The sequence below is a fragment of the Egretta garzetta genome, unplaced genomic scaffold (genome assembly GCF_000687185.1).
Source record: "Egretta garzetta isolate BGI_Z169 unplaced genomic scaffold, ASM68718v1 scaffold412, whole genome shotgun sequence".
Taxonomy (NCBI): Eukaryota; Metazoa; Chordata; class Aves; order Pelecaniformes; family Ardeidae; genus Egretta; species Egretta garzetta.
The window spans coordinates 813,015-825,133 of NW_009258770.1; the positions used below are offsets into that span (position 1 = coordinate 813,015).

The 12,119-nt window shown below is 37.6% G+C and overlaps 1 protein-coding gene across 1 annotated transcript in view; it reads left to right on the top strand.

Annotated features, from left to right (window-relative positions):
- ATRX (ATRX chromatin remodeler) overlaps positions 1-12,113 on the top strand; it is a 78,219-nt gene extending 66,106 nt beyond the window's left edge. Inside the window, 5 exon segments of the mRNA XM_035889066.1 lie at positions 7,044-7,193; positions 9,000-9,125; positions 10,059-10,154; positions 10,743-10,871; positions 11,719-12,113. Coding sequence (XP_035744959.1) covers positions 7,044-7,193; positions 9,000-9,125; positions 10,059-10,154; positions 10,743-10,871; positions 11,719-11,997 — 780 coding nt within the window. The 3' untranslated portion in view covers positions 11,998-12,113.
- Positions 12,114-12,119: the final 6 nt, after the last annotated feature.

Below are 12,119 nucleotides of genomic sequence, written 5' to 3' on the forward strand. Positions count from 1 at the left end.
TTCACCGAGGCCTGCCTAAATCTATTTGTAATGGATGCGGCGTGTGTAGTAGTGGCTCATTGTGGGTTAAGTATCCTATGTGATACTTAGGGAACTGAAAAATTTACTAACTGAATTTAAAAACTACAACTTTTACAGTCAGGCAGGAATAAACGTTAGGGGAAAGAATAATGAAGTCAGTTACTTAATTCCTTTTATCCAAGTCGGTTTGTATTTAAAATTAGGCTAAGGTTTTGTACTTTGTCTAATTTATATTCTGTGTGTATGTGGTCTGCTGAAAACCAACTCATCATTAAGCTGTTGTGCAATTATCTTTGCTTCTTACCAGTAAACAGGAACAGGTAAATGTGTGGCCCGTAGTTAGTTAACTGGTCCTATTTCTGGGTTACTACTGTGTTTAGATCATTACAACAGTGTCTGGGTGTGGGGAGGGAGGTTTTCCAGTTGGTAAATGTATTCATTTCCAAGGGAAAATGGGATGTTTTCCATTCTAGACTATCTGTAGACCACTATAATATAATAAATTGTGGTCAGGCATCACATTGGCATTCTTAATAGTTAAACCATTCTCTGGAACAGTCTATTAGACCACCTACGGTGCCGGTGCAGCTGCCGGGGGGATTTAGGAAGCGTTAGCCCTGTAAGTGTTAGTCAGTATTACACATGCATTTTAAAACCCTTGAAAACAAACTTTAATGACTGTATCTAAGCTCTTTTTATTACACTGTTTCTCACTGTAAGCAGTAAATAGTAGATAACTGAAAATTTCGTTCTACCTTTTTACTATGTTGTACACTTTTATTTTGGCAAATTCATTTTATTTACCTCCTAAAACCTAGGTTGTAACGAATAGTATTTATCTTTTTTATGTTCTTAGTTATTTTATCCCATATACATTTATGCTTCCACAAACTCATAGCTAATGCATCACCATTTGCTGCTGCTGCTACTTATTTTTAAGAAAATAAAAATAGGTTGAAAACCTATGGAGCAACTGAGTATGTTTACTCAAAGCATTGATCAATCCGATGCGATAATTATATTCAAAAGTTATTTCTTGTACAATAATAAATCAATTAATGAATGAAGTATAATGTAAAAGAGAAAGTGTATCAACTCCAAACTTACTTTATCCTGCACTTTTAAATATTAAGTTCCGTATCAGTTCCCTTCCAACCATCAGTGTAAGGTTTGTGTAAGTTAAGTTGGATACAAACTTAGAGCCAGGTCCCTGGCTGTATATAGAGCAAATCTGTGTACTGGAATTCTCTCTGGGTTTTTTTCATGGATTTAGCAAATGGTATTGAATGGAATTCTACCCTTTTAAAGATGTGCATCTTGGTACATACCATGTGCAAATTTCTAAGCCTTTTTTTTATTTGTTGGTTGAAAAGGCTGTAAGTCATCAGATTCATCTTACTTTAGCAGTTTCTGCACTTATTTGATGAAAGCAGAGCTTTGCATTCCGGATAGCCTCACAGAATATGGGAAAGCTAGCCATTAACCCCCAAATACTCATTCCCTTTTTTGTCCCCCTAAATTAGTCTTGGTAGTGAGGAAGCATCGTGGTGGATGCTGAATTCCCCCAGCTCCTGCAGAAGTTGGGAGTCAAGAGCTGCAGGTGTGAAGCATCGTAGGAAGCACGTAACTCCCAATGCACGTTTTTAGCTGGTTGGCACAGCACGTCCTCAAAATGTTAGAGAAGGGGGAAAGTGTTTCTAGGAGTGTTAATAAAAATCAGGAGCTCTCATCATGTAAGGTATTGCTTGCGATTTGGGTTTTGGGCGGCGAAGTCGGTCCTGTAAGGCCATCAAACACGGCTGAGCGGTGAGTTACCATGAGCGAACCCCGGGTAGGTCAGCCAAGGCAAGGCGCCAAGTGAACAGTTACGGCTCGGGTGACTTCGCCGCTGGTTTGGCATTGACCTGCTGTGCCTGGATGAACCTTAGCCCCAAGGTGGTGAACTGTCACAAGGCAATTTATATCAGAGAACTCTGTTCCATTTGGTACTTATGTTTACTACTTTGATGATCCCACTTTTTTTTTTTTTACTTATTTTTGGCTGCATTTGTCTTCCCTGTGAAGCTCAGCTGATTGGGATATTTTAGTTTTCATTTTATCCACAGTTAGGTTCTTGCTCTGCACACAAAGCTGAGCCAGTCCAGGGGTTGCAGTGATCCTTACTTGATTCCTGTGATCTGTTTAATTGAATTGTGGCTCATGCCTTATTATAATATCATAAACCTATGTTTTATTTCCTATTCTGTCTTTTTTTGGTCTATCCAATTCTCTAAAATCCAACATAAACATCAAAAGCAAGTATCGGCTGTAGGAAATACTGCTGCGGATATTATATTCTGAATTGTGCAAGGTGATTAGTTCAGAAAGTTAACTGTTCTTTATTTCAGTGTAACTTTAGCAGAGATGCATGATTTAGCTTTATAATTGTAAAACTTCTGAAGAAATGAATTTAACAACACACTCATAGCATTTTTTTAAAAAGTCAATTAAAAACACAGGATTATGAAAACATTCTATTGTAACATCGATAGCTTACGCAGCATCTGGAGATGAAAATTTTCTTTAAGACCATGTTGCCTGATACCCCAATGCTTTGTTCACAGTAAGTTCAGCACACACACACACACACCCCCCCCGATCACTACATGCCACTAAAACTTGACCTGTATTGCTCTTCCGTCACTGAGCTGTCCACCCCTTGCTTACAAAGGCTGAGCTGCTCCTTTGTAATTCCCAGCAAAGCAAAACAGGCATTTAGGCTAAAACAAGGCCTTAGTTCTGCCTTTTTACAGGGTTTGTGTACGATTGCCTCTCTCTGTCTTCAGGCCCCTTTTACATCTTCAAAGCGTGGTCTGTTGATCAGAGTTACCGCTCTGTATTTACCGCTTTGTAATCCTTAGCGTCCGTGTGAAATGCACAGTAAAACCATGTAAATACACTAAAAGTGTCGAGATGCAGCTCTGAAAGAACAAATTCCTCAGAAAATAGGTACAAAGATGTTTGAAAAATAGGCATTTTAGAATTGACCCCTTCCAAGCGTGCTTTTTAGGGGGAATTATGAATAGGAATAGGGTGAAATGTTTTCCATCTTTTCTCCAACCATCTAAGCATAAATGTGGAAAAACCTGGAGGGATAACAGGTTTTCTGCTGGATATCTGCTAAGTCAGAGAACTTCTCGGCTTCAGTGGCTCCCCACGGTAGGAAGGTTCTTTAGATAAGCAGCCAGGAATCGTGTTTTTGAGGAGGAGTAATTGAGAGCTGAGCGTTAGGGTTCTTGTAACTCCTAGTTCTAGCACAGTTATCAACTTCTCTGATACAAGGAAAGAAAATAGGTTTTAATTCTTTTGCTTTTAATGGGTTAGGAGAATTGATTCTATATTGTTTTAAAAGTCAGAAGTAAAGCCGTTACGTGAGTGAAGAAACAAACACTACTTGATTTTTAAAATATATCCTTGAGAATTTTGGTTTTGTGATAATTTAAGTTTCAGAGACCAGTTTTCTTAGAAAGTAGTGTTACGGGGAGGGAAGATGTTGAACGTTGCTATTTTATCTAACAAGTCACACGCCAAATGTGCAGCATGTACTTTTCCTGGAAGTTTATCAAAGTTTCGTGGCAAGTTTTAATTTTAGCAGCAGTTTTCTGCCCTTTGCGGTCTGAACAAGACCTTCAGGTTGCTGAGGAGCTGGTGCATATGGTTCTCAGGGGAAAATACCTATTGCTCTACACCGTAACTTCATTGGTGCCATTTCTCTGCCCTGCCCCTCTGAAACAGCTTCTACATCTTGAACAATGTAAATACTTGGCTTTCACAGAATATTTTTATCGTGAGTATTGTTCACGTGAATGATTAAGTTAGTCTTAACTTCCACTGCTTGATTTCATTCATCCGCTCCTCCTTCAGACTTGAAAAGGCCAACTCTAGAAATTCAGTCCAAAAAAGGTGTTACAGGTGTCTTAAGCCTGACTAATCACTCAGTCAAATTTGCTGTATTTAAGTATAGAAATAATTACTGTCTGTAGGCCATGAGCATTATGCAACACAGACTAAAGGCATAAGCAGGTTTCGTTATTATTTCTGTAGAGTAGCAATTCCAAAGGCAAAGACAGTGTAAAGCGAGAAAAGGCTGTTTAATGTTCCATGATTGTATTTTGGGGGTTGCATTTTACTTTGCTCTGGATTTACCAGTGGATCTGGAGTCTTTTTTTTAAATCAATGCAATTTATGACTGGGCTATTGTTTTGGGGGTTTTTTTTCAAGTAGGTTCTCACAGACTCTTAACACTCGGCTCCCGAAGGATTGCACACCGGGGTAGACTTGGCTTATAACGTAGCTAACGGGAAAAAGGGTTTTCGCCACAAATACTGGCAGCTAGACTCGGTGATAAGTGCAGTACTTGTGGCTTCCCTTGGCCAGTGCGATACGTATTTCAGAGCAGCAAAGAAGAGGGAGGAGCTGGACAAAGAGAAAACAGGGGTGTCCCTTGGAGCTGGCCCTATTGCACCCTCCAGTCCTTGCGTATTCTTCCCCAGATCAGCGTGCTGGGTGGATTAGAGTCACAGTCACATTTTTATGTGAAATGAAAACTTGGCTCCATTGAGGTCATGTAATGCAGATTGGAAAAGCAGATTAAAAGAACAGTTGGGATTCAGTTGGATATAGTATATCATTATTTTATACTATCTCAGGACATAGCCAGGGCATGTGTTTTACTGTAGTTCCGTACTAGGGGACAATATTGTGAATTTTGGAAGGCTGTTCATCTCAGAATCGGAAGAATTTGCTGCTTATTTTAATTTATTTTTATTTTTAACCTTGGTATTAAATGTTCAATTGGTTGAGAAAAACTTCTTTATGAATTACAGCATAACTTGCATTCCTTCGTGGAAGATTTCCTTTCTAATACATTTATTTCTCCATAGCATTTAATTTCCATCAGGATTTTAAAAAGACAAACCTTTTTTTTTTTTAAAAAAAAATTTAAAACCTTTTTTCAGTATCTCTTCATTTTTTCATTCATCAACCAGGATTTCAGCTTAAAGCTTATAAACCAATGGATAATCATTGTTCCGTCAACAAGCTGAACAAATGTAAATGAATACGTATTCTGATGATTGGTTTTGGGTGTAAGGCAAATTTATTATTTTTTTCATTGTAAAATTAAACCAACTAAATGGCAGTACCTTCCATATCCCGGTTCTCAAGCTCCATCGTTAAAGTTAGTGCAAAATAAAGTTTAGACAAAGAAAAGCAAACACACAGTCAGATGGAATTTAAACCACATTTTGAAGACTCTGTTGGCTAAGTGAGCGTGGATTATATTCCAGTATTGTTTTCAATAATAGTGTTACCGTGGAAATTAATGCATATGCATGGCCAGGAGCCTTCCACACACTGATGTACAGCTACGGTGATCGCTTTAATCGTGCTAGCCAACTTCTGTAGCAGCTCCCTGACTTCTTCACCCACACCCTCTAGGTGTTTTCGTCATACCCCGTTGTTACATCCCTCCTCTCCCTCAGCCCTCTCTCCCACCACCCCAACAATACCGTTACTTGTCTCTTGTGCCCATTACTCATGCAGATATTACATTGACTATTCTGTCGAGGAGCTGGCGGTCAAAGCATTGACTCAAATTCAGGGAGACCAGGTAGTGGAAGGGTGAAATGATGACTAGTTTATATAGCTGGTTAACATAATGGAGTTTCAAACACTCACAGAAACAAACAACTGAATGCTGGGGTGTATCGGAGTGTTCTTCATTCGGCAAGCTCATCAGTGATACAAGTGCATTTTAAAAAAACTATGGTCAATAATTGTCTCCAAAAGGGGCCTCCTTTTGCATGCGCAGTTTTTAATAATCTTCTAGAGCGTGCTTTTCTTCATCCTTTGCAGCATTACCTTTACTTTAACCCAGAGAGGGATCATCTTTGAGAAACTGTGGGAACTGGAATCTTGACTCAGTGAGAATGGGGGCTGCAAAACCATTGCGCCTGCCTTGAAATACCAGCTTTTCACATTCATTTTCTCTTACCTGTTTTTATATCACTGTGTAATTGAAATAATGATCTATCATAACATGGCATTTGTAGTCCGGACAAGGGCAGTAGCAACTTCATATTTTGGCTAGCAGCTAGTTTGGTTCTGCTCTATCGAGGAAATACTCAACATGCTGGGAACTCTGCATTTCAAAAAAAAACAAACTAGTAGGGTTTAGGTATAATTTTTTGTATTAAAAATCTTAGACTGGATGCTGAGCTATATTGGAGCTTTCTTTTATAAATATATATGTGTGTGTGTGTATATATATATTTATACACACACACAGAGATATGTATATAAAATACTACTCTGCCTGTGACCAAAACCTTCACAATGGTTTGCCATTATAGAGGACATGGTAAATATTTCGATTAACCTTAAAAGCAATTAAGCATTAGGGGTATTGTGGAATACAGAGGTCTGAATTGCAGCCTGCTGATCAGATCCGGTTCATAGCAGCGATTTGGCCTGCCTTAGTCCAGATGGGTGGGGGACTATTTATCGCAACACGTATCTTAATGGTTCTAAGAAAGCAGCCTTTTGTGTTGAATGCTGGTGGACAGTTGATGGACTGAAGTACTACTTAGTGTTTTAAACCCAGTAGAGGTGCTTTTTATATATTACAGATGCAGAGTATCGATAGGTCCTCTAAGGTATCCAGCCTAAGCAAAGGAAAAATCATTGAGCACATTCCATTCTTTTTAGGTTCTTAAAGTGCATTTATTGTTGTGGAATCTGAGTGCATTCCTGTGGTTCATTAAGTGATTGGACTGTCATCTCTCTAACAGACTGTTAATCCATTACCCTCCCTCTGAGGAGGATTGAACTTTTAAATTATTTTTAAATTTTGTTTCACTGTGAAGTGCTCTCAGCTGCTGTTTGTGAAATCGGGTGAAAGCAGTAAGTGAGGCTTGCACAAAGAGCAAATATAGCAGAGCTACCGGGTGACTTCCCATTTTATCATCTCTTCGTTTGAACAGGATACAATTCTGGCAGAATTGCTTCAAATCAATAAAGAGTATATAGTTGGATATCACGAACATGATTCGCTCCTGGACCATAAGGAGGAGGAGGAACTCACTGAAGAAGAAAGGAAGGCAGCATGGGCGGAATACGAGGCAGAGAAGAAGGTAAAGCTATCTGGTCAGGTTTACGTATATGAAAACTTTCCAGGTTTAAGTACCACTGACTTTTCCAGATTTAAGTACCACTTACCTTTTCAGTTTGTTTTGGGAAAATTGATTTTCTTATAGGCCAAGAAATGGGTATGTAAAGCAATTTTGACATATGGAAAGTAGAGATACCATGTCTTGTTTGCTCTTTCAGTGCTGGTCTTTTGTGTGTATTTTTTTGATACCTTAATTGAAAAGTTACTTTTACACACACTTCTTTCTTTTTTTTCTATTTCATAATAAAATTCAGCTGGTGTCCTGTGTAATATCCCTCTTAATTTGAGGGAAATTTATAGCTCCATTAAAGGTATATAATTGATTTCAGAATTTTTTGCCACGACACCACAGACATGTAAGCATCTGCCAAAAAGGACCTAAAAGCTTGCTTTTTTTTTTTTTTAATTTTTTTTTTTCCCCTTTTTTTTTTTTTTAATTTTTTTTTTTCCCCTTTTTTTTTTTTTTAATTTTTTTTTTTCCCCTTTTTTTTTTTTTTAATTTTTTTTTTTCCCCTTTTTTTTTTTTTTAATTTTTTTTTTTCCCCTTTTTTTTTTTTTTAATTTTTTTTTTTCCCCTTTTTTTTTTTTTTAATTTTTTTTTTTCCCCTTTTTTTTTTTTTTAATTTTTTTTTTTCCCCTTTTTTTTTTTTTTAATTTTTTTTTTTCCCCTTTTTTTTTTTTTTAATTTTTTTTTTTCCCCTTTTTTTTTTTTTTAATTTTTTTTTTTCCCCTTTTTTTTTTTTTTAATTTTTTTTTTTCCCCTTTTTTTTTTTTTTAATTTTTTTTTTTCCCCTTTTTTTTTTTTTTAATTTTTTTTTTTCCCCTTTTTTTTTTTTTTAATTTTTTTTTTTCCCCTTTTTTTTTTTTTTAATTTTTTTTTTTCCCCTTTTTTTTTTTTTTAATTTTTTTTTTTCCCCTTTTTTTTTTTTTTAATTTTTTTTTTTCCCCTTTTTTTTTTTTTTAATTTTTTTTTTTCCCCTTTTTTTTTTTTTTAATTTCTATTATTCCCTCTGTTTTGTTTATTTGATATCTAAGCAGATGGTAGAATGAAGACAATAATAAATTGGCTGCTACAGGTTTGGAATTTTTTTACTGCAAAGGGAATATGATAACTTGGTGTAACTGGAGTCTAATAGCAGAAAATTCCTGGAAAGTTTTCGTATTCAGATCTGAACAGTAATGTGAAGGTACAAAAACGGGATGTATAAATTGCCACTGACCATCTCGAGTGAACAAATGACAAATTAAATGGGGTATTGGGAGAAGGGTTTGTGAGGGAGAAGAAATAGGAAGATATAATACAGTTGGCACTGAAACTGTCCTATGAGAAATCCATATGGGAGATGAGCTTTATATTCCTGCTAATAAATTACACATTTCACTTCTTCAAATCTCGATTTTAGTCAGGTCAAACGCAAAATTAAGTAGTGGGTTTGCAATATGAAAAATGCATCTTAAACAACTTAAGATATAGTAATAAGCCTTGGCCATTTTTTTTTCTTAGAATCCCAAATAATTATATTTAAGCTAAACTCTTGTATTACTCAGGACTAGAACTTAGGTTCCTCTGTGATTAAAATGTCCTTCTGAACTGAGGTCTGGAAAGGTTGTTCAGTTCACTGGGAGAGGTTAGTCTTCATGAGCAGCGTACAGTGCTCGTAGTCTTCTCTAAGGGCTGATTTGTCTGTGTACAGTGTTTCGTGGGTTATTATAGAAGACCGCGAGTTATCAGAGTTATTAAAATATAAGTGCATTTTGTGTTTTTAAGGGCTTGACTATGCGTTTCAACATGCCAGCTGGGACCAATATGCTTCCCACAAATTTCAACTCACAAACACCGTATATTCCTTTCAATCTGGGTGCTCTGTCTGCAATGAGTAATCAGCAGCTGGAGGTAAGGAGCAATCCAAGCAGCGTAACACGTCGGTGTTGCTGTAAGCGTGCATGTGTTTTTTCTGTCGCAAATAATGGGTAATATCATTCTGAAATATCTTGATATTTATGTAATTGTATCCTATTTTTAATAGGGAGGGGGGTGTGTGTAGCTATATTGAAGTTTAACTTGTATGCATATAAACCTGTGTAGTATCTCAGGATTCTGGAAGATGACCTGCATTCTTCGTAGACATTAATGACCACATCCAGCTTTCTACCTCCCATCTGCTTCTGTCCAAGAAGGAATGGGAGAGAGGAACGCGTGCGCTGTTCCTCAGTTATCCCAGGTCCTGCTTTGCCATCTTAGCTGAAGTAGCTGCGGACATTTCTTCCTAATACGATGCCAGGCTGTAAACTGCAGGAGGTGAAGCACAGTTGCCTTACGATACCTACTAGTGTCTGGTGAGGAGTCTGTGCTGAAGAACTGAAAACCTCTAACAAACTGTGCAAATCAAGGGGGCCTGTGTCGAATATACCTGAGGAATAATACGCAACGTATGCCAGTATTATGCTAAAATATTAAAAATTTAGCATAATAGATAATATTTTGAACGCATAAAAAATGAGTTGAAACTGTAATGTCATCAAAGTCAGTATCACAGAAAATTTGCCTGGGTAGAAATGTAGCACTCTTTGTGATGGCCTGAAAACCTCTGGGTGAAAAATAGGGGGTTTATAAATACTGTCCATTGTACAAATGGGCAGATTTCAGGCATGCTGAAATTCAGTTGTGTGGAAGCTTAGACTCATTGACTTGTGCAAATTGAGAGAAAAAAGTCTTTAAAGCCTAGGTGCACAAGGCAGAGATGAGGAAAACTTATCAAAGGTTGGCAAAGAACCAATGTGTTCTTTGGATCTGTGCTTTATAATTTGTTTTCTGGTGTTTTCTCAGGACCTTATTAATCAAGGAAGAGAGAAAGTTGTGGAAGCAACCAACAGTGTAACTGCAGCAAGAATTCAGCCCCTTGAGGACATCATTTCAACCATAGTGAGTGTAATGGGCAACTGTAGCTTTAGATCAGGAGACGGGAAAACATTAAACATTATCAGGCAAAGAAATCAGTATTGTATATGGTCATTCAGCTAATTAATTGCATTATTAATGAATATAATTGCCAGTTTGTATTGACCTTTATCCCTGCAGCTTGCTGTGAACCCTTAATGGTATCTAGGTAACATCTAGATGACACAGAGCCTTAGAGGACTAGTGGTTTAGATCTGTAATTATTTGCCACGCTCTGAAAATGCTGATTTTCTACAAATAAGAAAAATAATTAATACACAAATAAGATGTATTTCCTGTATCTTGTCCTTATCTATCTATCTCAGGCTGCCACATTTCTCACTTGCTCCTGATAATCTAGAGGTGTATTGCCTTAATTAGCAGCTAAAGGAACTAGTAACTCGTAGTTCCGACTCTGGTGAAGTCTAAGATTGCATTTGCCAGAAGTTGGGCTGTGTTTTAACTCTTGTTGCAACTCTGAACATAATACAAGACCTCAGTTTCCATTATGCTTTTGTTAAAATGACTGGTGCCAAGGTGGTTTTGTGTTTTTTTTTTCTTTTTCCATTTCAGTGGAAAGAAAACGTCACACTCACAGAGAGCCAAGTCCAGGCCCTGGCACTAAGCAGACAGGCGAGCCAGGAGCTTGATGTCAAGCGCCGAGAAGCCATCTATAACGATGTCCTTACTAAACAACAGATGGTAAAATCTCTAATAATTATTTGATCAACTGTCCATGTTTGAACTGGGATGTTGAGTATGGACGCGCTTTGCCTGTGTGTGTGCATAAAATAGAAGTGTACGTTTACATACACAAATACATACTAACAGAATGTGTGTTTCAATGGGTCAAGTATGTGCTGGCGTTGTGTAACGGCGTACGTGACATGACATCAGGAGATGGTGACTTCTGCAGTGCGTTGGATTGCATTGCTCAGCCTCGTTGAAGGCGACGCCGTGAGAAGTTCATTTACAAAAAAATACTCGCCAGATTTTTCTGCTGAAGTAGTTTGCATGAAGGTCAGGAGGCTTACAGAGCAATCTGATTCCAGAGCTCAGAAAGCAACTCATGAAACACGCATCTTAAAAAGTACCGGTAATGGTTTCTTTAGCTTCGAATTATTTTGCAAAATCTGAAAGTTGCCCAGATTGTGTCAATGGGAAGAGTTTTCTCTTTGGCAAACAAACATTTAGTGACAGTTCGCATGCAGGACTTCCAAAGGGATGATAAATGGTACCTGACAAATAATGTTGTAACTTATACCTGGGCAAAATTTCACAGTGTAGTGCGTGTTGCCGTAGCAACTTAACCTAAATGCTGCGTGCAATACAATAGGCAAGTCATTAAGAGAACTTAGTCCTAAATGGTGTTACTAAATGGTTTCTACAGTAATCAGCCTGTGAATACCATCGCATTAGTGATGGCGATAACAGTGGGGCTTTTTTCCTTCAGCCATGCTATCCCTGACAAATCGATTTTAACTCTGAACTTGATACTTGCGGCGTTGAGGCGGGTGGCGCAGTTAACAGCTCTGCTTTCCCTTCACAGTTGATCAGTTGCGTTCAGAGGATACTTATGAACAGAAGACTACAGCAGCAGTACAATCAGCAGCAACAGCAGCAAATGTCTTACCAGCAAGCAGCAATGAGTCATCTCATGATGCCAAAGCCTCCAAATTTAGTCATGAATCCTTCCAACTACCAACAGATAGATATGAGAGGAATGTATCAGTCAGTGTCCGGCGGTATGCAGCCACCGCCATTACAACGAGCACCACCCCCCATGAGAGGCAAAAGTCCAGGGCCTTCCCAAGGGAAATCAATGTGATTTTGCACTAAAAGCCTAAAGGATTGTTAAAATCAGAGAAAGAACTTTTATTTTTTTAGGAATCAATGGCTTAACAGAACTCAACTGTGTAAAAAAAAAAAAAAAAAAAAAAAAAGTTTGGT